Consider the following 21,792-nt stretch of genomic DNA (forward strand, 5'->3'; position numbering starts at 1 on the left):
CACTCAGACCAAACTGCTCGAGATCATGGGTAGATTGAAGCAAGAGGTCCGAATCTGCTCGACTTGACTCATTTCTGGGCTCTTTTTCTAAATCATCTAAAGCTTTGGAAGTTTTGACTTTGTTTTCTTGTTTTGGGAAAAATTTAGAATGTGAACACTCTAACGATTTTGGTGATGGGAAAAGGGGGAGTTGGTAAGTCCTCCACCGTTAACTCTATCCTCGGGGAGCGAGTGGCCACTGTTAGTGCCTTCCAGGTTTGTTCTATGGATTCTTTGTTGGGGGCTTAATTTATTGATTGGTTAGTTGCACTTTAATACTCTAGAGTTTGGCCGATGTTTAATGTGGATACCCTGAAGATTAAATTGCTCGAATAATACTGCAAAGTTTCGTAAATTTCAACTTTTATAACTTCTGTTACGCCCAAATTCAGAATTTTGTCTAAATGGCATCACATGATTGTCACGTGATAATATTTGGATTTTGTACGCCTCGATAGAAAAGAAATTAATATTCAATTATGCATATAAGTTAAAAACGATATAACATAAATAGAAATGATAGGGGCACACCCTCTACCACACCTCCAACCACACCATCTCTCTCACTACAGTGCACCAAGCCCATATGAGATTTTATTTTAATAAAATCTCATGTGGGCCCGGTGTACTGTAGCGAGAGAGATGGTGTGGTTGGAGGTGTGGTAGAGGGTGTGCCCCTAGTGCCTCTCTAACATAAATTCTACCAATAGAGAAACTTGTAATATGATAACCACGAAATTAATATTTAATACTTTTTATTATCAATTTCATATCGATACATAATTATTTTGGTTTTTGTTACACAAACTAGAACAAAATACAAGATTCCAACAATAATCATCACAATCTAATATTTGTGAACGTAGTCCAGGATCTGCTGGTGGATTTTTCTTTCGTTGAATTGTTAGGTTATTGCGATCAGATGGAGGGAGATGAAAAGACCATGAGAAAGAAAAGAATTGAAGGATTTTAATAGGTGGGCTCGGGCTTGGGTAGTTTGAATTTGAGTGTAGTAGGTGGGCTGGGTCTTGATAGTTTCAGTTTGAGTTGGTTTGGCATTGGGGCCTTGGGGCACCAGTTCAAATTCTATGGGGCATGAGTTGTAATTAAAACAAATTTCTTAAAAATTTTGTATCACAGGTGGGGGCACATGCCCCTAATGCCCTCATTGCATATCCTTCGTTGCTCACTTCCCCTCCAACCAAACAAGAACCACAACATGCATATCCTTCCTTGCACCTCATTGAACCTTATCTCACCTTACCCTCTCTCCTTGTACCTCCTACCAAACCAAAATGGAAAGGAAGAATTAACAAGAAATGAAATTTTTGGCAAATTTAATGGGTGATGTAAGGGAAGGTGTTAAAGTTAAAAATGGTAAAATTTTTGGGTATTATTTGGGCAAATGTAAACTTCAGACCACCAAAGTTAAATTCGATGAAAACTTTAGGGGTGCAATTAACCCTTTATTTATGCATTTATTTGCTTGGTTTATTATTCATTGTTTGGTTGTTGGTGTTTTTGTGATTGTAGTCGGAAGCATTGAGACCCATAATGTGTTCAAGGACACGGGCAGGATTTACTTTGAATGTAATCGACACTCCCGGGATTGTTGAAGGTGGATATGTCAATGAGCAAGCTCTTGAGATCATAAAAAGGTTGGTATAATGTTTGGTTAGTTGACAATGAAGTAGTTTCTGTGGTAGCCGGCTGAAATTAATTGAAAATTCTGGTAGCTGAAACTTTGAATGATACATTGCACACTTTCTGATTTTACATTATAGTCACATTTGTTGTCATTGCTTTCCGTTGTCTAAGATTCTTTCCCGTCTAATTGGGCCCAATTGTGAAGCAAAGGGTCCATGAAAGATTTTTAAAATAAACTCTCCTCTGGACCATTAATTCTCTAAAATGGTGTTAATCATAGCCAGATAAAAACAAGAGAAAGGAGCGGTACGTTTGGTCATGTAGTTCAGCTCACATAACAAAGGAAAAATCTCCTGAGATTTATTAAGCTAAGTTCAAAATCAGGTGAAAAGAACACTCTCTCCCTCTCTCTCTCTCTCTCTCACACACACACACTCACACATTTAGAGTCACATTCAACTTCAAATTGCAGATAAAGCCAGAGTATGAAGTAGAGACATACTCAAAAACCTTTATTGTTATCACTTTTTGTATGTCCTTTTGTTGTTGTTGTTTAGCTTAAGGTATGAAGACGCATATATTGATATAGAGTAATAGCATTTTAATGGTATTTCAGGTTTCTTTTGGACAAGACCATTGATGTGCTTTTGTATGTTGATCGACTTGATGCATATCGAGTAGATAACTTGGATCGACAGGTTGTCAAAGCCATCACTGACTTTCTTGGTAGAGGAATATGGGAGAGGGCTGTGGTTGTTTTAACTCATGCTCAACTATCCCCTCCGGATGGCTTGAATTATGATGATTTTTTGGCCAAGCGATCTGAAGCTCTTCTAAAATATATACGTTTGGGTGCAAAGATTAAGAAAAAAGAGTTTCAGGTGTGTATTTGATCTTTCAAAAATTTCCAGGTTATTCCATTTAACCTAGATATCTCCTTGAATGTTAGTATTCCTCGCTTCCACACATTGTTACAAAATGCTCAATTTTACTTATTTTTTAGTAGCACTGGATAAGTTATTTTTAAAGAGCATATAAAGGTATTTTCCATCAAAAGCTGATGTGACTACTGGTGCAAACAGTAAATGTAAACAACCAGCTCGACTAAGAGACTGACAATCTGAATAAAAGAAAGAAAAAAAACACAAAAAAATTGACACTAATATTTCTAACCAATTTTTTTTGTATTATCCTCTTTTTCATATCCCTTCCTTCGAAGAATGTTTAGCCTGTAATTTATTACTTCAAACCTTTGCACTAGAAGCCATTCCTTCTTTACCTTTGCCATTTTTTTATAGAAAAACCATATCTACTGACATGATCAATCATTTAGATACCTTCCTTTTATCTTGACGCCTCGTTTAGTACGGGGGAATTAGATCATGTGAGTTTGGAATGAAGTAATGAATGGAATGGAACTAGTGTGGGAATGGAATGCTCATTTCCATTGTCACGTTTGGGTGTGGTTAGAGAATGAAGTGGGAATGCCAACATTCTTATTTTTAGCATGGTTAGTTAAGAATCAACCAAGGTAAATTTGGTATGTTTTTTAGTTTTTTCATTTCCACTTAATGATAATGCTCATTTCCTACTAACTCAATGGGAATGTCCATTCCCATAAAGGAAATGAATGGGTAGTTGGAATGAGCATTGTAGCTTCCAATAATGATGATGTGTTTGGTAAGCTGAATGAGAAGTGGGAATGAGCATTCCATTCTCATTCATTTCCGTGTACCAAACGAAGCATGACTTCTTGACTTTGTTTTGGCAATTTCCACCTATATTTGACTTACCTTCTATGGGCTAATGATTAAAGGCCTCATATGTTGTGTTTGTGTGCTGAATTCCATATAGTTGTACACCATTCTTCAACCAGGTTTTAGTACATCTATAATCTGAAGTCACTTAGCTGATTTCGGTCAGATTTGTGACTTTAGTCACATACCCTCAGCAAAATTCATATGCAACCAAACAAAATTTAGTTGCATATTATCCCTCATATAAATTCTCCTTTATTATCCGCCGTAAGCAAACTAAGATTTTTTAAGTGTGGGTTTTTCAAAATCCATTACATGCATCAAGATGCAATCAATGAACCAAACAGCCCCTCATCAAATTTCGCATGTTACCTTTAACCTGGTTTTAGTACATCTATAATCTGAAGTCACTTAGCTAGATGCTATTTCAGCTGATCATACAATTATTCATATCTTTCATTATTAATAACTAATAAGTATCAACCTTGGTAGGATTGCCTTCTTTTTTGGTGTAATCATAGGAACAACTGCAGCCGAAGCAGTAACAGTTATATATTTTGTATTCTGTGTAGGATCATATCAAGTTTTATCTGTTTGTATTTTGTTTCTCTTAGGGGTCGTTTGTTTCCACGCATTTGGTGGGTTTCGCATTGAAAAATGGAACCCACAAGTTTAAAAATTCTAGATTTTTATCAAATACAATATTTGTTTGGCATTCTTGATTTCATGAATTTGGGGTTGCCACGTAAGATAGTTGCATCGAATGTGATTCCCTAAAATTATGCTGATTTCGGTCGGATTTGTGACTTTAGTCACATCTCAGCAAAGTTCATATGCAACCAAACAAAATTTAGTTGTATATTACCCCTCATATAAATTCTCCTTTAATATCCGCCATAAACAAACTAAGATTTTTGAAAAGTGGGTTTTTTAAAATCCATTACATACATCAAGATGCAATCAATGAACCAAACAGCCCCTCGTCAAATTTACCTTTGGAAGTTCATTTAAGAGGGCAGTTAGGAGAGTAGGGGGATTTGGGTTATAGGGGAAAATTATGCTTGGATAAATTGTCATTCTATAAGAGAAGTAGTTAGCCTTTACCTGCGTCTATCAATTTGTTTTTGAAAGACAAAGATAACTTGTGACAGCTGGTCCGACATTGGCAAGATTTATGTACAACTTCTAAGATTTAGTGAAGCCTTCTATTAGGGACACCCAAAAAACCGACTATAGAATATGAATCTCTGAAGTGTTGACCACTGAGTTATGCAATTTTTTGGTCTACAAACTGCATAATATCTTGAATCCATGTACTAAGGTGCCAAGCCCTGTTGCTTGTCTTAGGACAAAGCCATTCCAGTTGCTTTAGTGGAGAACAGTGGAAGATGCAAGACCAATGATGAGGGGGAAAAGGTAATTCTACTCTAACATCAATCCTACTATCTCATTGTTTTTCGTATGTGCTAATAACCTGTTTTGAGTTATTCATGAGTATGGGCTGTTTGAGACACAGATCCTTCCCAATGGTACTGCATGGATCCCAAACTTGGTGCAAACAATTACAGATGTTATCACAAGCGGTGGAAAATCCATCACAGTTGATCAGAAGTTGATCGACGGTCCTAACCCTAATAATAGGGGGAAGCTCCTCATACCTCTGATCCTCGCGTTTCAGGTGTATTATCTTACCTTTATCTCTACCTATATATATGATGCTTGCAAATTATATTGAAAGATGGCTGTTTGCTCTTTGCGCTTGTTTCAGTACTTTTTTGTAATCAAGAGGATACAGAGAGCGATAAAGAATGATATCGAAAGTGAAAGCAAGCCACTTTGGGAGCTGAGGGACATGGGGTTGGCTAACCGCAAATTCTAATATGTGGGATCTCAGTAATTCCAATTTTTTCCTTATTTATATTCTTGTGTTTTCTCATCATTTTTCAGACATTCTCCCTGTTTTTATCTTTTCGGAAATGGAGGACCAACAAGTCCCGCGGCAGACAATATTGTTGAGGATGCAGTATTATATATATTTGTATGTTCTAAGAGTGCAGATATCTCTTGCTGCTCTAAGGAACTTAGATACTTTGATGATGGAATCAAGATGTTTTCAATTTTATATTCCTGGAAGAGTGTTCTCCGACTTTATTTGTGTTTTATTGTCCTCTTTTGTTTTTTTAATTATTTTTTTAACTCTGTGCAGTAATTATTTGCTAATGTGCTTGTGGAAAGTGTTATTGATGTGAATGAAAAGTATCATATGACCTTTTGGTGCGATATTCAAATTGTTGCGTTTGTTCAGGATTTGGTAAAGAACCCCCGGCAGGGCCGTGTCACCAGATCATCTTGAGAACTAATGGGAAGCAGAAGTTTATTGATCGCGTAGATGACATTATGAGTAGCAAAAAAGAAAAACAAAATCAACAAATACTTGTGAATCTCTATTTTGGATCTTATAGAATAATCATATTTGAAATGAAATGCAGAACATTTAACCATTCAAAATATGAATCAAATCCAACAAATTATCGAGGTTGGATGATGGAATTATAAGAAGTAGGAGGTGGATCGAAGTAGAAAGCCGAGAAAATAGTACCATTGTTTTCATATTTTTGGAGTTGTTGGTGGAAATGATACTTCATCATCTTTATTTTTTTATTTGGATAACAATTGGAAGTATCATTAAGAAGAGAGATGGAGGATCTCTTACGATTTTATTCAGAGTGAAGAATACTCACGTAATATTAAAAAGCGACACATTAACATTTTAGGAAGTAAGGGAAGTAACTTTTTTTTTTGTAGAGAAACATACTTTTTCGTTTGGAGTAACAGAAATAGCTTTTATTTCCATTAGTTCTGCTACTTTATTTCTACTTCCGTGCAAAAGATAGACCCTAAATGAATATCGTCAAATGGGTATCATCGGATCTATTCCGAGTCCACTTGTGTGATACACAGATCTCATTTTATTAACCCTGAAAACAATAAATTATTGAAATTGTATGTTTAGTGCAAGACTGAAGGGACTTATAAGTGGAGTAGGCTCGAAATTTGCCTCTGACCAAGTCTAGATCTTCGGCCCAGAAAAGGAACAGTAAAATCTAATAGAATCTCAACAGTCTCTAAAATCTCTTCATCATACAAAAAAGATGGTTTAAAAAAAAAACTATAAAAAAAAAGAAGAAGTAAATGGGGATGAGTATATTGGATTATGTACTGGTTCCACTAGGGTTAGGTTTGATGGTGGCTTACCATGTATGGCTGCTTTACATGGTGATGAGGCATCCAACCAAAACTGTGATTGGCATCAACTCCATCAACAGAAGAGCATGGGTTCACACAATGATGGAGGTATTTTAACATTCATATATCTATCTCATCTCAGTATACTTCAATGCATATTTATCTATTTGGACATTTAAGTTTTGATTTTGTAGCTAGTGTTAATAATGATTCGATTCTCCTCTCTTTTAAACTTTCAACAAATTAAATGTTCATTCAGAAAGACGTGTAAATCACGATGAATATATAGAGAGTCGTAACTTAAAAGAAGCATAATGCCCTTTTCAACACTAGATGTATATCTATAAGATTTGCTTTGATTTGATACTATTAAACAATGCATGAGCATGATCTTTATACCTTACCCATTTTGATAATTAATGTAGAATAACAACAAAAGGAAACCAGCCTCCCTAGCGCACCAAAGAAAAACCAAAATTTCTTTACTTTAAAAAGAATTTTCAAGTTGTTGTTGTTGTTGTTGTTGTTGTTGTTGTTAGAGAGCGTTAAAATCTTGCTTAAAGAGAACTTCTTTTAATTGCCTAGCTGAATTAAGTGTTAAGGTCATTCATACCTTTTCTCTTCTTTACAAAGAGCAAAGAGGAAAATAAACTTTTTATAAAATCAATATTTTTAAATAAATAAAAAAAATTAACACTAGGAATTTTGCTTCGCATCTTCTACGTTTTAAATCGTCTACTCTTTTATACTTTGTGAATAAAATCCTATATATTACGCTGCCAAAATATCCATTTGTTCCTCAGGATCCTTCTAAAAACGGCATACTAGCAGTTCAAACGCTCCGGAACAACATCATGTCCTCAACCCTCCTGGCGTCGACCGCCATCACGCTCTGCTCGTTGGTGGGAATGCTAATGACCCAATCTTCTCCGTCGTCGTCGCTAACCCTCGTCGTCAACCAAAAGCACTTCTCGCTAAAATCGTTCCTCATACTCTCGTGCTTCCTCGTCGCGTTCCTGATGAACATCCAATCCGTGAGGTTCTACAACCACGCGAGCATTTTAATCAACGCGAGGAGGTCCCCGCTTCTGACGCCGGAGTACGTGGCCGACGTAGTCAACCGGGCGAGCTATTTTTGGTCCGTCGGGTTGAGGGCTTTTTATTTCTCGTTTCCGTTGTTTCTGTGGATTTTTGGCGCCGTCCCTATGTTTCTGTGCTGCGTCGGGCTTGTTTGTATGTTGAGGTTGTTGGACGTCATGTTTCATGGGATGGTGGCTGCTGAGGAGGCTGATGAGTTTGTAGGAGATGGGAGAGGGGAACGTGCCTTGAGTTCGAGTCAAATGCCAAGTTAGATGATTAGGATGTCCGCGATGGTGTGTGCTAGAGAGAGAGTACCGAGTAGTGAGAACAAATGTCAGATGTTTTTTTAGTCATTAGCCACTTGGTTATTTTATTTTATTTTATTTTATTTTATTATCACCTTTCCTTTTTTTAATGTTTGTTCGAAGAAACTTTTCGCAGATTGTTGTAGTCTGATGAAGTTATCAAGCGTATGTATGCACGGAACGTTCTTGAACCAAAATGGGTAATAACAGGCAGGGAATAAAATTTGGAGCATGTTGGCTATACCCAGTTGTAGGCATTTAACAACGATAACAACAACATATCCATATTATTTGTTTAAACCTCGGCAAAATGTGTTCAAAATTCACATTGTTACGCATTATAAGATTTATCAATATAAAAGCCACTCTGGGTCACCAGAGGGAAGTGCCACGCGATCTCTTAGACACCATATTTAGACAAAAACACAGCAAAGAAGAAGAAACTCAGATGTCTGCAGAACTCTTGATTGTCTGAAAGAAACAGGCAGAGTCAAAAACATTAGTAAGAACTATGAACAATGGGATAGGGAGAAGTAATTGACGAGTGCTGCAAGTGTCGTTACCTTGTTCTCAAGCACTGCACCGTCAGGGATTTCGAGCTTCTCCCCTGGACCGGCTGTGACGGTCACATTGCCCTTTTCACAGTACACAAACACAACGCAATCAGTCTCACGGGAAAATGATTTCTTTGAGACTAGATACGAAACACAACAAGGTCGAAACCAAAATGTTGGAAAAATAGTCAAAACCTGGACTACATATGTAAAGTGAAGGGTAAATTACATAAAACACCCATGATGAGGGTTTTGCACGGAATTAACATAAACTTTTTTTTTAATTAGAGAAACAATCGTGGAGTTTTAAAACTGCAGGATAACGATGTTAACATTTTGGATAAAAGGTGTAAACTACTTTACTTGTACACACAAGTTCCTTAAGGGTGACGTAGAAGAGATACAAGTACACTAGTGTCTAAAATCATGTACTGCGAGCACATGACAACTTATCAAAACGGATCGTTAGGCATGCTAATATAGCGAAAAAAACTCGCGCTTTTTTTTTCCTTCCTTTCAATAAAAAAAGTTCATGTTAGCCTTGTGCAACCACTTCGAAGTTCTCGCTAGTTTTATGAAATTTAACCTAAACGGGGGGGAAAGGAATTTTATTCCTATCGATATGATGCGAGCCAAACTGTAACCAAGAATAGAGCACTGGAGAAAGAAGAATAATATAGTAAGAAAAACTGAAAAGTTTCACTAAGCCTAGGCTATGGTAGTTCTTAAAGGCATGGATATTTCTCAAATTATATACTGCACTGACAATTTAAGCTGATACCTTGAGAACTATGCCTGCTCCAAACCATACATCACCAGAAACCTTTAAGCTATCGAGATCAACAATGCTAGGAATGGACTTGAAGCGGTTAAGGAAGTTGCCAACCTAATAAAAAAGGAACATCGGTATGAATATTCATATACATTAGACTAAATCTAGTTCTCACAGCTATGCATACCTTTTTAAATTCAGGACCCAGTTCAATCGAGGGATTTGCTGGGTTTGCTCTAGCTTTGTTACGGACTACGAAGCCATCCACCAAGGTGTACAGATCAGACTGCAAAATGACCGTACATTAGACAATAACAATACAAAATCCCTTTGCATCTAATCATGAGAGGGATTTAGGTTTAACCTGGACCAGCAGCAAGTCAGATGTCGCCTTCACTGGGAGGAACCGAGATCGAGGAACATTTACTCCAATGGCATTATCGAAGAACTAGAAACAAAAAAAAAAGTTAAAAAAATTAAAAAGAACATACTGTACAACAGCAGCGAAAATACTTAAACATTGAGAGTGCAATTTGATCATTACCCGAATAGCTGCTCCAGCTGCCGTTTCCAGTTGGAGGACTTTCACACCATCAACTTCCTGGAAGTAACAATTTTTTTTTCAGTAATATACTTAACAGGTATTAACGAATGAAAAAGGAAGTTTAAAAGTTTATGCTTGTGATAAAGAACAGAACTACCTTTGGGTTTGGAATAATCTCCATTTTGAGTGCATCAGCCTCCACAAGCCTCTTAATAGCCTTCAAGTTCACCCATCTGTATATAGCAATTTACTAAGAATATAAAAAGATGCACATGTTAATATCAAAGGCAGAAATTGTGAATTTACATACAGGTTATTGGTGTTGAAAATCTTGAACTTTTCGATCGATTTAAATTCATTCACCTGGATAATTCAGAGGAATATATCAGTCATCCCAAATAAGATCTAAATATATTTGAAATTCAAGGAGATGCAATCTCTAAACTTACATGTTCATCAGGAACTTGTGCGATTTCCAAGAGCTATCCAATAACCAAAAAGATGTTAGTTAGATCTGATTGGACTAGTTCGGATCCATAAAGAAAGTATTTAAACTTACAAATGCATGACTCATATAAGAAGAAATAAACAATAAGATGCATAAGAGCCATTTAGTGTCAACCATATGCATAAATATATTTTTTCTAGTTGCAATGCCACCTAACCGTAACATTTCTTTTCGGCTAATATTTTTTTAAAGCTGTTAGCTTGTCATCTTCTTAGCAATGTCATAACTTACCTTGAGGTTGAGATTGTGTCAGAGAACAGAAATGCACCGTCTTTTCAGCATATTAGCTAATTACTCAAAACTGTTCTTTTTCTTCATCAAAGGGAAGCCGAGAGACAAATTAGCTCCAGACTGTTATCGAAAGCTTCTAGTCTTTCTCAAGTAAAAAAAAAAAAAAAACAAATGCAAGCTGTGGGTGTAGAGTTTCCTCCTCTCGAGCGTGCGTGCTCATACTAAGCGTAATTTTTCTCTTCCTAGCCTAGTGATAAAAGGTTGAAGGCTTCTGCTTCTAGCTATTAGAGGTCAATGTTCTGGTATTCCTGCCATTCCACCACTTCAAAAGTATTCCTGCTATTCCACCTCTTCAAAGCTTCTTTTTGCTAATCTTTTAACATGATAATATAAAAACTTGGTTATCACAATAACCTTTCGACATAAAGTTGATGTACTTATGTCACAGTGAAGCTCTGTAAGATGTGCATACATACATAATTCATACATATAGCATTTTGAATATACTAGGATGAGATTTTAACTACTCTTTCCTACCCCAGCACCACAATTGATTGCACCACTCTCCTGGGGTAATAATATAATACACTTTGTAGTATTTATGATAATATGAAGTCAAGAAGCATAGAAAACCGGTTGATTCTTACACCTTAGCATGGACCAGCAAAGATAACATAAAATTTAAGTACATAAAAGCAAGTCTGTAAATAAATAACATAGCTATGATAATTTAAATAAAACTGCGATACGAAGCAAATTTCTCATGAACCCTTGACAGGATAATTTGAATGATGGAGACAACTAAATAATTAGTTTACAGAAACCCACCTGAACCCTTCCTTCATATGAGATCAGGGTACCACCTTTCACATCAGCCAGAGTTTTCGGAGTCACCTGGACATAATAAACAATTTCGTTATGGTCTTGTCATTCCTTCAATATTTTTCAAAGTTAATGATAATACAAAAGTACCTCCATGCAATACTCATTCTGGTTGTTGATCAAATGGTTTAGGATTTCTATTATATTGGGTCAAGGTTAATAATCTTTGCAACAGGTTGCTTATAAATTGAATAAAGAGATAAAATGTAAAATATCTGGGAAAAAATTTCAGATGTGTAATTATAGTTATAAAACTAGGAAACAATGTGTTAGGATACTTAAGTCAACAATAGCGCCCAAGTTATCTGAGTTTGCAACAAAGATATACTCCTTGCCCTGAAAGAAATTAGATAGAGTGAGAATAATAAATAAAGGGAAGATTATGGATGTTTACTGATTAGCATTAAAACAATGATCACACAATCTTTATATAAGAACAGTGTCCTTCCAACACGAACCTGAGACAATAATGTGTCGAGCTTGCCACTGTTCATCAGGGATGGGAACACATCACCGTGACCCGGCGGGTACCTGCATATTTACACATATTTTGAGTCAATGGAACAAATCTGTCTGCTATGCTAACAAGAAAAATAAACGCATAAACAAATAGAATGAAATAATTCCCTATCTTCTATTCCTGACTGTCAAACACCTTCCTGGTAATTTATGAGCATGACAAATGCGTTGAGTAGATACAAAATAAATGACTAATCTCTGGTACATCTTGTTGAGTTCTTTTCACAACAACGTACTGGCAAAGAAACCAGTGTAGACCGGAATATAAATTTGTATATGAAGTTTACATGCCCAATAAGTACATATTGAACAATATTTTCATGATATTATACAAATGATCAGTTTTGTTAACTTCTATTTTAAATTTTAATTAATATAAAATAGGTCAATGTTTTCATGATACTATACAAATGATCAGTTTCGTTAACCTCTATTTTAATTATATAAAACAGGTCTTCATAACTCATACCTATGACATTTAGCTTAAGCTAATATTAAACTATTTTCACATCCAAGATAAAAAATATTTGAAGGAAAAAAATAATATAAAGAATTGACTAAAATGATCTACAGGAACCAAGATAAGAAAGAGAGTAGTATGAAGCACCTAGCAAGCTTAATATCTTGCAAATTATGTTTCCATGACAAACAACTTGGTAATGGTAGGCTTTCAACTTGGGTTAAGAACTCCAGAAAACTACGAATGTCAACGTTATTTCCACCACTTATTGGTCTACAATAAAAAGATGATTTACAGGAACGAAGATGAGAGAAAGGAAGAAATAGCTAAAGAACAAGATCCATTAGTAAGAAGGCAAACAACGCATTTGACAATACTGATTCCTTCCAACAAACAGAGGTTGTAGATCTTCAAAACCAAGATGAATAATAATATGGTTTATGTAATAGAATATAAAATGATAACATTATGCAATTTTATTACATATATAAAACATGTTGGAAAAGAATTGCAAAAATTGTTACAAGATTAGATGAGCATTGTGAAGACAACTTACCAGCCATCCTTCCCAGCGTTCCCTTTGCATGGCAAAGGCATAAAATCTTCAACAACAATACGTGGATATTGGCTCTGTAGACCAACATAAAGACTAAGTTGTCCATTTTATGTTAAAGAAAAAACATCCAAGAATGATATTTGATCACTATATTATAGCTCAATAACAACTTAATGATAGAAAATTTGCACATACAAAGCACCAACCTGATTAAAGGTATGGATTTCGATGCTCGAATTAGAATATTTCTCCACAATCTTCACAACAGATTTTGCATTTGGTTAGTTCACTATGAGCACTAAGATCATCTTAAATATAAGGAATATAAAACTCACCTTCAATGTATCATCATGAGTGTTGAAAGAGTTCATTAGAAGAAGAGGAACGCTGCACCCATATTTTTTGTTGAGCGACTGTACAGAACATGTTGGACATAAACTTTTTTAAAAACTAAAGGTGGAATGTTAACAGCATAACCTACAAAAGTATTTAAAGAAAACTAAAGACAATTCAAATATATAATTTACCTCAATTTGGATGACAATTAGATCAAGAAATGTAAATCCATTTCTAACTTCAATAACAGACCTGAAATATTTCAGCAATACAATTATATACTATATTAGGACAGGTAATTGTGTAAAATTGGGCGGTTATCACATTTATTCAAGAACAACTATCTCATCAACACTGCATGAGGTAGTTAAATCCAAATGGCAACCATAAGAAAGAAAAAAGTATCACAAAAGCATAGAAAGTTAGTTAGCAGGTAGGAACCAAGCTTGTTGGTGGTATAAATAGAAAGATTGATGAGAAAAGACAATGTCAAATAACACCATTAAAAATTTTAAAACACAGCGTGTATCAAGTTGCTCATATTTGTAAAGTGTAAATTTTAAAGCAGAAAAGATCCAAAATAGTGATAATAAAAGAGAGGGCCATAGATATTTAGGAGTGACGTAGGCTACATTAGGAGGTTGTCAAATGAGAAATTATTTTTCTTTTTCTTTTTTTTTGTGTCGGTTTTTTTTGGGGGGTGGCCCAGAGGGGTGAGGGTGGGGTAGCATTGAGTATAACCAGCAATGCCATTTGTACATGTAAAAATTAAGAATTCAAAGCTAGCATGATTACTGGAATATTTCTCACAGAGTTAAGTTTTCCAAATATCTATGGTTAAGAAGTGCCCAACTGAATAATTGTTAGGAAATGAATCTAAGATTTACAATATGCTATAATTCATGTTTAAATTAAAAACATTACTTATGTAGGTAGTTCCTTTAAAAATGGTCTTGGGGTTCTAAGGTACTTTACGTTCAACCAGGCAATGGTAGAAGTCAATCAATTTTTACCTTCAAAATCAATCAAGCAGAGCCTAGCATGGAAACAATTCAACATCTCATATTCTATAAATAAGAAAGCTTAATTTGCATATAAACAGTTCTGTATTTCCACAGTACTTTACGTTCAACCAGGCAATGGTAGAAGTCAATCAATTTTTAACTTCAAAATCAATCAAGCAGAGCCTAGCATGGAAACAATTCAACATCTCATATTCTATAAATAAGAAAGATTAATTTACATATAAACAGTTCTGTATTTCCACAACTTTATACACGCACTGGTGTTTGGCTCTTGATATTATTCATCTTCATGTAAGATACCTTCTTTTGATGAAAGCATGTCCCAAACTTATTCCACGCAAATTTTTATTTCTTATTGCAACAATACCCCATTTGCAATTAGCCTGATACAATTATTTCAGGGCCGTGAAAAATATTCGAAAGGAGTAGATGAAGGGTCCTAAATTTCAATGTGTTAGCAACATAAAATGAAAGAGTGCCATAAGCGCCCATACTGCACCATATCAGCCACAGACAGTGGCGGAGCCAAAAATTTATGATAGGAGTGTCACAATGTAGAGTACAGACTATATCAGAACACTAGCATACAATTAGATGGTCATACCATTCACGGATTAGTAGAGGGTTATAGCATGAAAAGTTGAACTATTTTATTTACGGTAACAATCCCCTCATTCTTATAGGGGAAGTTCTGAAAGAATCTACCAGTGTTGTCAATGCGCGAAGCGCAATGCGGGGCGCAAAGCATCTTTACGCGCACATGCGCAAGACGCAACGCGATTCGCGCGCCCGAGTGATGCGAGGTGTACACCGCACACATAATTTTTCAATATATGTAATCAAGCGCGAAAAAACATGTTTTTAGAATTTACTTGAAAAATATCATGATAAATAATATCTTACTACAAAATCACAATATAATGCCTTAATTTCTAATGCTAACACCCAACATAGTAGCAAAATTCATAAATTTTTAAATCAAATGTTAAATCAAGATTAATATCCAAGCAAAGGATTAGTAATTGTCCTTAATTGAAGGCTATTTAAAAAGGCCTAATGGATTTATTTTGCTTTTTGGGATATGGAATATCAAGTATAAAGACTCGATTGAAATGTTAACAAATAAAACTATATGAGGATATGTACTATATGTACCCTACACAAAGTAAGGATGTACGTGAGGCGCAAAGGCGCTGCTACATCAGATGTGAGGCGCTTCGTCACTGCCTCGCACCATAAGACGCATGAGGCGCAATGAGGCAAGCGCCTTTGAAAATACTACCTGTTAGTGATGTGTCATATTCCCAACCACTTCCCAACTCATGTGATTGTGGGCCCCGATTTCAATGAATGGATGGGAATATGTCATCTCACTACCAAACACAAAAACTTGTGCTTGGTACCAAGCAATACTCATTGGTTAAGTCTGAAATAATATAGATATAAAAACAGAGAAAACTGAAAGAAAGTTAAAATTTTCCAACTCAGCTGTTGTGCGTTGGTAAAACGTCGTGCTTAAAGCAATATTTGGCCTACCCCGGTATAAGGATCCCAATGTCAAATTGCTTCCAGGAACAGCAGTACAGTATTCTGGTGTGCACCGACCCAGTACTGTCAAGATTTCCTTGATCTATAGGACCTTTCGGTCAAGGCAACGATCTCCTCGATCTGTAAGATTTTCTCAGTCAAGGCAACGATCTTCTCGATCTATAAGATCTTCTCGGTCCAGGCAATGTTCCTACGAGCACCGGCTATTTTACAACATATATATCTGTATATATTGGTTGTTTTTTGAATGAATTTTTCTTAAGAGTTTGGGGTCTATTTATAGCGTTTGAAAAAATAATATGCACTAATAAAATAATATTATTTTACTATGTATGTGAGGCCCACATCCTAATTTTCTTGTGGTGGGGCCCATCACTTTTTTCTTTTTCAATAAAAATTTGGCACCGTGCAAGAAATTAATCACATTCACTTTTGACAAATGAGATTTGTGGGACCCACACTTTATTTTTGATCAATTTTTTTGGCAACACATGTTAAATTAAAAAAAACTATCCAACAATCCCCCACAAGTTTTTTTAAACTAGTATCGTGTAATGGTGTCGCCGTTTCAATCGTTGTGTATAAGGTAGATATTGCAAGGACTTAAATCCCCTTTAGACCAACTGAATATAAAAAAGATGCATGGTGTAAATTGTAAGTATTTGTAAGACTCACCCAACTTTACAAATCTTACTTGATTTTTAAACTAATTATCTTATCATTAGTAGCATAAACTTTGAACTAATAACTTGATAAATATGGTTAGTATTTGTAAGACTTATAAAACTTTAAGACTCATTCTAACAGACGTCCTTTCGACTATGTCCTTTCGACTATGTCCTTTTTCAGATCATTAGTCAAAGGATCAGTCACATTCTCTGAAGACCGGACGCCAATCACAAAGATGACTCCTTGACAAATGAGCTCTCTCAAATAGACATGCTTCAGACGAATAATCCGCTTCTTTCCATTGAACATCGAGTTTGCTGCCACAGCACTCGCCGTCTAATTATCACAATAGATAGTAATTGCGCATTGTAATTCTGTCAATGGAAGATCTCGGAGAAAACATTTGAGCCACTCAGCTTCATCTCCTACAGCACAGAGTGTGAAGAACTCAGATTTCATCGATGACTGTGCAATCATAATCTGCTTCTTGGACTTTCACGAGACGACAGCTCCACCCATGGTGAAGACAAAACCTCCAGTAGACCTGCACTCATCTGGTTTTGAGCACCAGCTCGCATCTGAATAGCCTTTAATTACAGCCAGATATCCAATATAGAATAGATCCAGACATGTAGTTGCTTTCAAGTATCTCATCAATCTCTGGACAACATCTCAATGAAGCTTTTTAGGATTACTTGTGAACCTACTAAGTATTCCTACAACGAATGCTATATCTGGTCTTGTGCAGCTCATTACGTACATAAGACTCCCAATGATCTTTGAGTACCTTAGCTGCTCTATTGGTCTTCCAGTGTTCGGTCGAATCTTCTTATTGTAATCATATGGCACTGACAATTCTAGCAGGTTGTTGTAGCCATACTTCTTTAGCATGTTCTCAACATAATGGGATTGAGACAATCCAATACCTTCTTCAGATTATATGATTTTGATTCCGATAATCACATCCGCAGTTTCAATGTCCTTCATGCTGAACTGTGCTGATAAGAATTTTTTGGTAGATATTACTATCTCCAAATCACTCCCGATGATGAGCATATCATCCACATAGAGACAGATGATCACCACCTTTCCTTCAGCGACCTTAATGTATAGGCACTTGTCAGATTCACTGACTTGATACCTAATATTGCGAACAACCCTATTGAACTTTTCATGCCAGAGTTTTGGTGCCTGCTTAAGTCCATATAGAGACTTAAAAAGCTTACAAACTTTATCAGTTGGAACATCAAGTCCTTCCAACGACACCGTTGCACGACACTAGTTTTAAAAAACTTATGGGAGATTGTTAGATAGTTTTTTTTAATTTAACATGTGTAGCCAAAAAATTTGACCAAATATAAAGTGTGGGTCCCACAAATCTCATTTGTCAAAAGTAAAAGTGATTAATTTCTTGGATGGTGCCAAATTTTTGTTGAAAAAGAAAAAAATGGTGGGCCCCACCATAAGAAAATTAGGACTTGGCCCTCACATGCATAGTAAAATAATATTATTTTATTAATGCATAGTATTTTCCCAAACGCTATAAATAGACCCCAAACTCTTAAAAAAATTCATTCAAAAAACGACCAATTTATACAGATATATATGTTTAAAATAGCCGGTGCTCGTAGGAATATTGCATGGACCGAGAAGGTCTTATAGATCGAGGAGATCGTTGCCTTAACTAAGGTCTTACAGATCGAGGAGATCGTTACCTTGACCGAAAGGTCCTATAGATTGAGGAGATTTTGACAGTACTGGATCGGTGCAGACCACAGTACTGTATTGATGTTCCTAAAAGCAATTTGGCCTTGAGATCCTAACACCGGAGTAGGCCAAATATTGCTTTAAACACAGCGTTTTACAAACGCACAACAGCTAAGTTAAAAAATTTTAAATTACAGCACTTCAGTTTTCTTTTAATTTTCTCTATTTTTATATCTGTATTATTCCAGATTTAACCACGGGCATCAATAATATATATATAGAGAGAAAGAGAGAGAAATGGGTATGCTTGGTACCAAGCACAAGTTTTTGTGCTTAGTAGTGAGGTGACATATTCTCCTCCACTCATTGAAATCGGATCCCATAATCACATGAGTTGGGGAGTGGTTGAGAATTGGAATGAGTGGATGAAATAAGACACCTCACTACCAATTTGTGCTTGGTACCAAGCATACCCATTTTTCTCATATATATATATATATAATATATATATATATATAGAGAGAGAGAGAGAAAAAAAAAACTTATGTCAACTTAAGTGAACGTTCACTAAGTTTCTTAGTCATTGATGATCACTTGATTGAGCTACATTATGGATGATCCGCTCCGTGAAACTTGATCTACATATTCTAAAACCCCAACACACCAAATTTGGGGTGAACCCGTCGTGATTTGACCATCCGTCGAGCCATGTAAAAAGTTCTATTCATTCGAAACCGTTAAAATTGATACGAGTGGATGAAGGGTCAAACCACGACGGGTTCACCCCAAATTTGGTGTGTTGAGATTTTAGAATATGTAGATCAAGTTCAACGGAACGGATCATCTATAATGTAGCTCAATCAAGTGATCATCAATGACTAAGAAACTTAGTGGACGTCCACTTAAGTTGACATATATTTTTTAACATTCAATATAATCAGAACTTTAATGAGGTACAAAAATATATTTAACTAAATCAAGTTATGATTGACCCTTACGTCTATGTATCTTCATGTTTTGAAATTGTCCCACAATAGCATCATTTGAATTATCGCTAAAAACATTCTTTTCAATTTAACTAATACAATTACAATTGACCCCGATATGCGGGCCACTCATATTTTAATGGTGTCACTTTGAATAGTGATAGATTGACCCATGTTTTACAATTTTATCATATAATAATTGCCATGAATTTAATCTATCTTTTGCAATTTTATCAAATAGGGTGGTGTGACTTGACACCTTCCATTTGAATGTACCACCGCCCTTGACCACAGAAACAACTTTATGATACAAGTGATAATGTACATGCACCAAATCATTTTGGTCATTTCATTTCAGTCATACAGATGAATTTTATAATAACAGAGTATGCCATGGGTGATATAATACTTACAGCATAAGAGGTACTTTGATTTGAATATGGAAATTTTCACTAGTTCTCACTAGGTGAAGTACCAGAGCAAACAGACACTATTTTCTACTTGACTAAAACAGAATAGTAATTGTCTTACTATACACAATCAACAGTGAAATAGATTTTCCAAGAGGTCCTTTTATCAGAATAACCAAGTCCACTATCACATGTATCTAACCTACTTAGAACAAAAACTAGCTAAAAGAGACTAATAATTTAGCATAAGAAAAAAAGAAATCAAAAAAAGAAAAAAAAAACGAGGCCATAGATCTAATACTGCACTAAATTACTACAAAAATTATAAACATGAAAAGTTCAAAAATCTATAATCGGATCTAGCTAAAAATCTTACTTAGGACCAGTGCATCCCATCGTCGTCCCCAACCCTCCATTGAGCTTCAGCACAGCAAGCTTGTTCAGAAGCTTCTTTGTAGCTTCAACATCTGCAGTTCTCCAAACAGTCAGAATCCAAACTCACTCACAAAAAAAACAAGATCAAACACTCGATCGATCTCAAAAACTCAGATCAAAGATCACATACCTTCAGGGGGCGGAGCAAGGGTTTCATAAGGAACAACAACCTCATCAGTTGGAGTCTTGATCTTGCTCCACTCGATCTGCTGAGCTTCTCCACTTCAAAATCAAGATCAAGCAACAGAAATCAGCGAAAAGAACCAAAACCTAAGCAGATCCAGTAGAATCGGTGTAAAAAAGATGCTCGATCTACCTCAAGTAGCGCGATACGAGGCTGATGAATCCAGATTTCTCGTTCTCACTGCAAAAAGAGTATAATCTAATCAATAACTCAGATCTGATCTCAGACCTCTGAGCTCAGACGACGAAATCTAGAAGTGAGAAGCTACCTGATCTGATCGAGTCCGGCGACGGCGGCTCGGAGATTGGCGATCTTATCGGTCTCAGTCGCCACGGCGGTCGCCATTGATTGAGATGTTCGCGCTCAGTTTCGAGAGATCGAGAGAGAGAGAGAGTTGAGGAGAGAGAGTGAGAGAGAGAGAGACAAGAGGGTTGGAGCGAGAGAAAGGGGATTATAAGGAAGAGGACGCAGAGCGCGCTGGAAATAGAAACGTCTTTTTGTGGGTAAATTTCACGAAAACCCCTTACACTTTAGCAAGTCATGGAAAATTCCTCTAAACTTAAAATTACACAAAATCTTCTCATCGCTAATGACATGAGGACAAAATAACAAATCAAAAAACCAATTTTCATTTCCTTTTTCAGTAAAACATGAAAAACCATTCCCTACAAACTTTGTGCGTTTTCTCGTCTCTCATTTAAGTTCATTAATGATAATTTATAAATTGGATTCGATTCCTACTTATCCTGACTAAACTACTAGTTTTGTTTCTTTTTACGTTCCAAACTATTTTTAGTCTACACGTGTCCTCTAAACTATAAATTTATTGTCTACTTGCCTTCTAGAACTATTTGAGTCACATCTTACCTCTTGAACTATCTCTTTTCTCTTGTTAACTCGTTTAAAACACCCACAATGTAATAAACAGGAAGCGGTAACTAGTAACTAAATGTTATAGTTTAGAGGGCTAGGTGAGACAAATATTAGTTTAGAAGGTAAAAGAGAACAAATTTAATAGTTCAGGAAACAAGGAGGGACTGGAAATAATTCAAGAAATAATAAGAGATAAAACTAATAGTTTAATAAAGGACAAACAAGTTCTAAAGCCTTCAAAAATTTTCAGTCTTTAAATCCGCATGCAATTTACAAAGTTCTGGTTGGCATCTCATAATTCCTCAAGCTATTGGGCGTTTGTGAAATTTGCCCTATTCTTGTGGTAGATTCTAGAAGACGGAGAGTAACGGATTCCGTTAGAGAAAACGGAATGTTCGAACGGGATATTATGAACAAGAATCAAGGCAAAAGTGGCGCCGCTGTAACGCAAAGTTGGAGGGCGAGAAACGTGGCAGAGGAAAAAGGTCGGACCAATTAGGAAACGGAGTTGTGGGTATG

General features: G+C 35.9%; 3 protein-coding genes across 3 annotated transcripts; 2 read left to right on the top strand and 1 right to left on the bottom strand.

Annotated features, from left to right (window-relative positions):
- On the top strand, positions 2–5,594 carry LOC109847452 (translocase of chloroplast 34-like; the record flags this gene model as incomplete). Its single annotated transcript, XM_020416681.1, has 7 exons — positions 2–46; positions 148–255; positions 1,573–1,697; positions 2,303–2,567; positions 4,791–4,859; positions 4,960–5,121; positions 5,212–5,594. Coding segments are annotated over 7 exons (885 nt in total), but the record flags the coding sequence as incomplete, so codon positions are not given.
- Positions 6,636–8,165, top strand: LOC109847453. Its single transcript, XM_020416682.1, has 2 exons — positions 6,636–6,797; positions 7,493–8,165. Exons 1-2 carry the CDS (start codon positions 6,636–6,638, stop codon positions 8,039–8,041), a joined length of 711 nt encoding a protein of 236 aa, XP_020272271.1. The 3' UTR covers positions 8,042–8,165.
- LOC109848462 (UTP--glucose-1-phosphate uridylyltransferase) lies at positions 8,332–20,849 on the bottom strand. The gene is made up of 21 exons (XM_020417966.1): positions 20,669–20,849; positions 20,533–20,580; positions 20,347–20,438; positions 20,158–20,248; positions 13,628–13,688; positions 13,436–13,513; positions 13,307–13,357; positions 13,101–13,174; positions 12,024–12,096; positions 11,844–11,901; positions 11,656–11,702; positions 11,512–11,577; positions 10,394–10,426; positions 10,255–10,307; positions 10,102–10,177; positions 9,945–10,001; positions 9,765–9,848; positions 9,588–9,686; positions 9,410–9,514; positions 8,638–8,709; positions 8,332–8,545 (listed from the first exon to the last, which is right to left on the bottom strand). The coding sequence occupies exons 1-21, from the start codon at positions 20,743–20,745 to the stop codon at positions 8,519–8,521; spliced, it is 1,422 nt and encodes a 473-aa protein (XP_020273555.1). The 5' UTR covers positions 20,746–20,849; the 3' UTR covers positions 8,332–8,518.

Source organism: Asparagus officinalis, chromosome 7, assembly GCF_001876935.1.
Source record: "Asparagus officinalis chromosome 7, Aspof.V1, whole genome shotgun sequence".
Taxonomy (NCBI): Eukaryota; Viridiplantae; Streptophyta; class Magnoliopsida; order Asparagales; family Asparagaceae; genus Asparagus; species Asparagus officinalis.

What these genes read in the sequence shown, in the direction of transcription:
- LOC109848462 (XM_020417966.1), bottom strand. Translation starts at nt 20,745, where the DNA reads ATGGCGACCGCCGTGGCGACTGAGACCGATAAGATCGCCAATCTCCGA. An exon ending in TAATTGTCATCCAAATTGAG is followed by an intron (nt 13,514 to 13,627) that starts GTAAATTATATA and finishes TGTTCTGTACAG; the next exon opens with TCGCTCAACAAAAAATATGG. An exon ending in CTCATGATGATACATTGAAG is followed by an intron (nt 13,358 to 13,435) that starts GTGAGTTTTATA and finishes TCTGTTGTGAAG; the next exon opens with ATTGTGGAGAAATATTCTAA.
- LOC109847453 (XM_020416682.1), top strand. Translation starts at nt 6,636, where the DNA reads ATGGGGATGAGTATATTGGATTATGTACTGGTTCCACTAGGGTTAGGT. An exon ending in GGGTTCACACAATGATGGAG is followed by an intron (nt 6,798 to 7,492) that starts GTATTTTAACAT and finishes TTTGTTCCTCAG; the next exon opens with GATCCTTCTAAAAACGGCAT.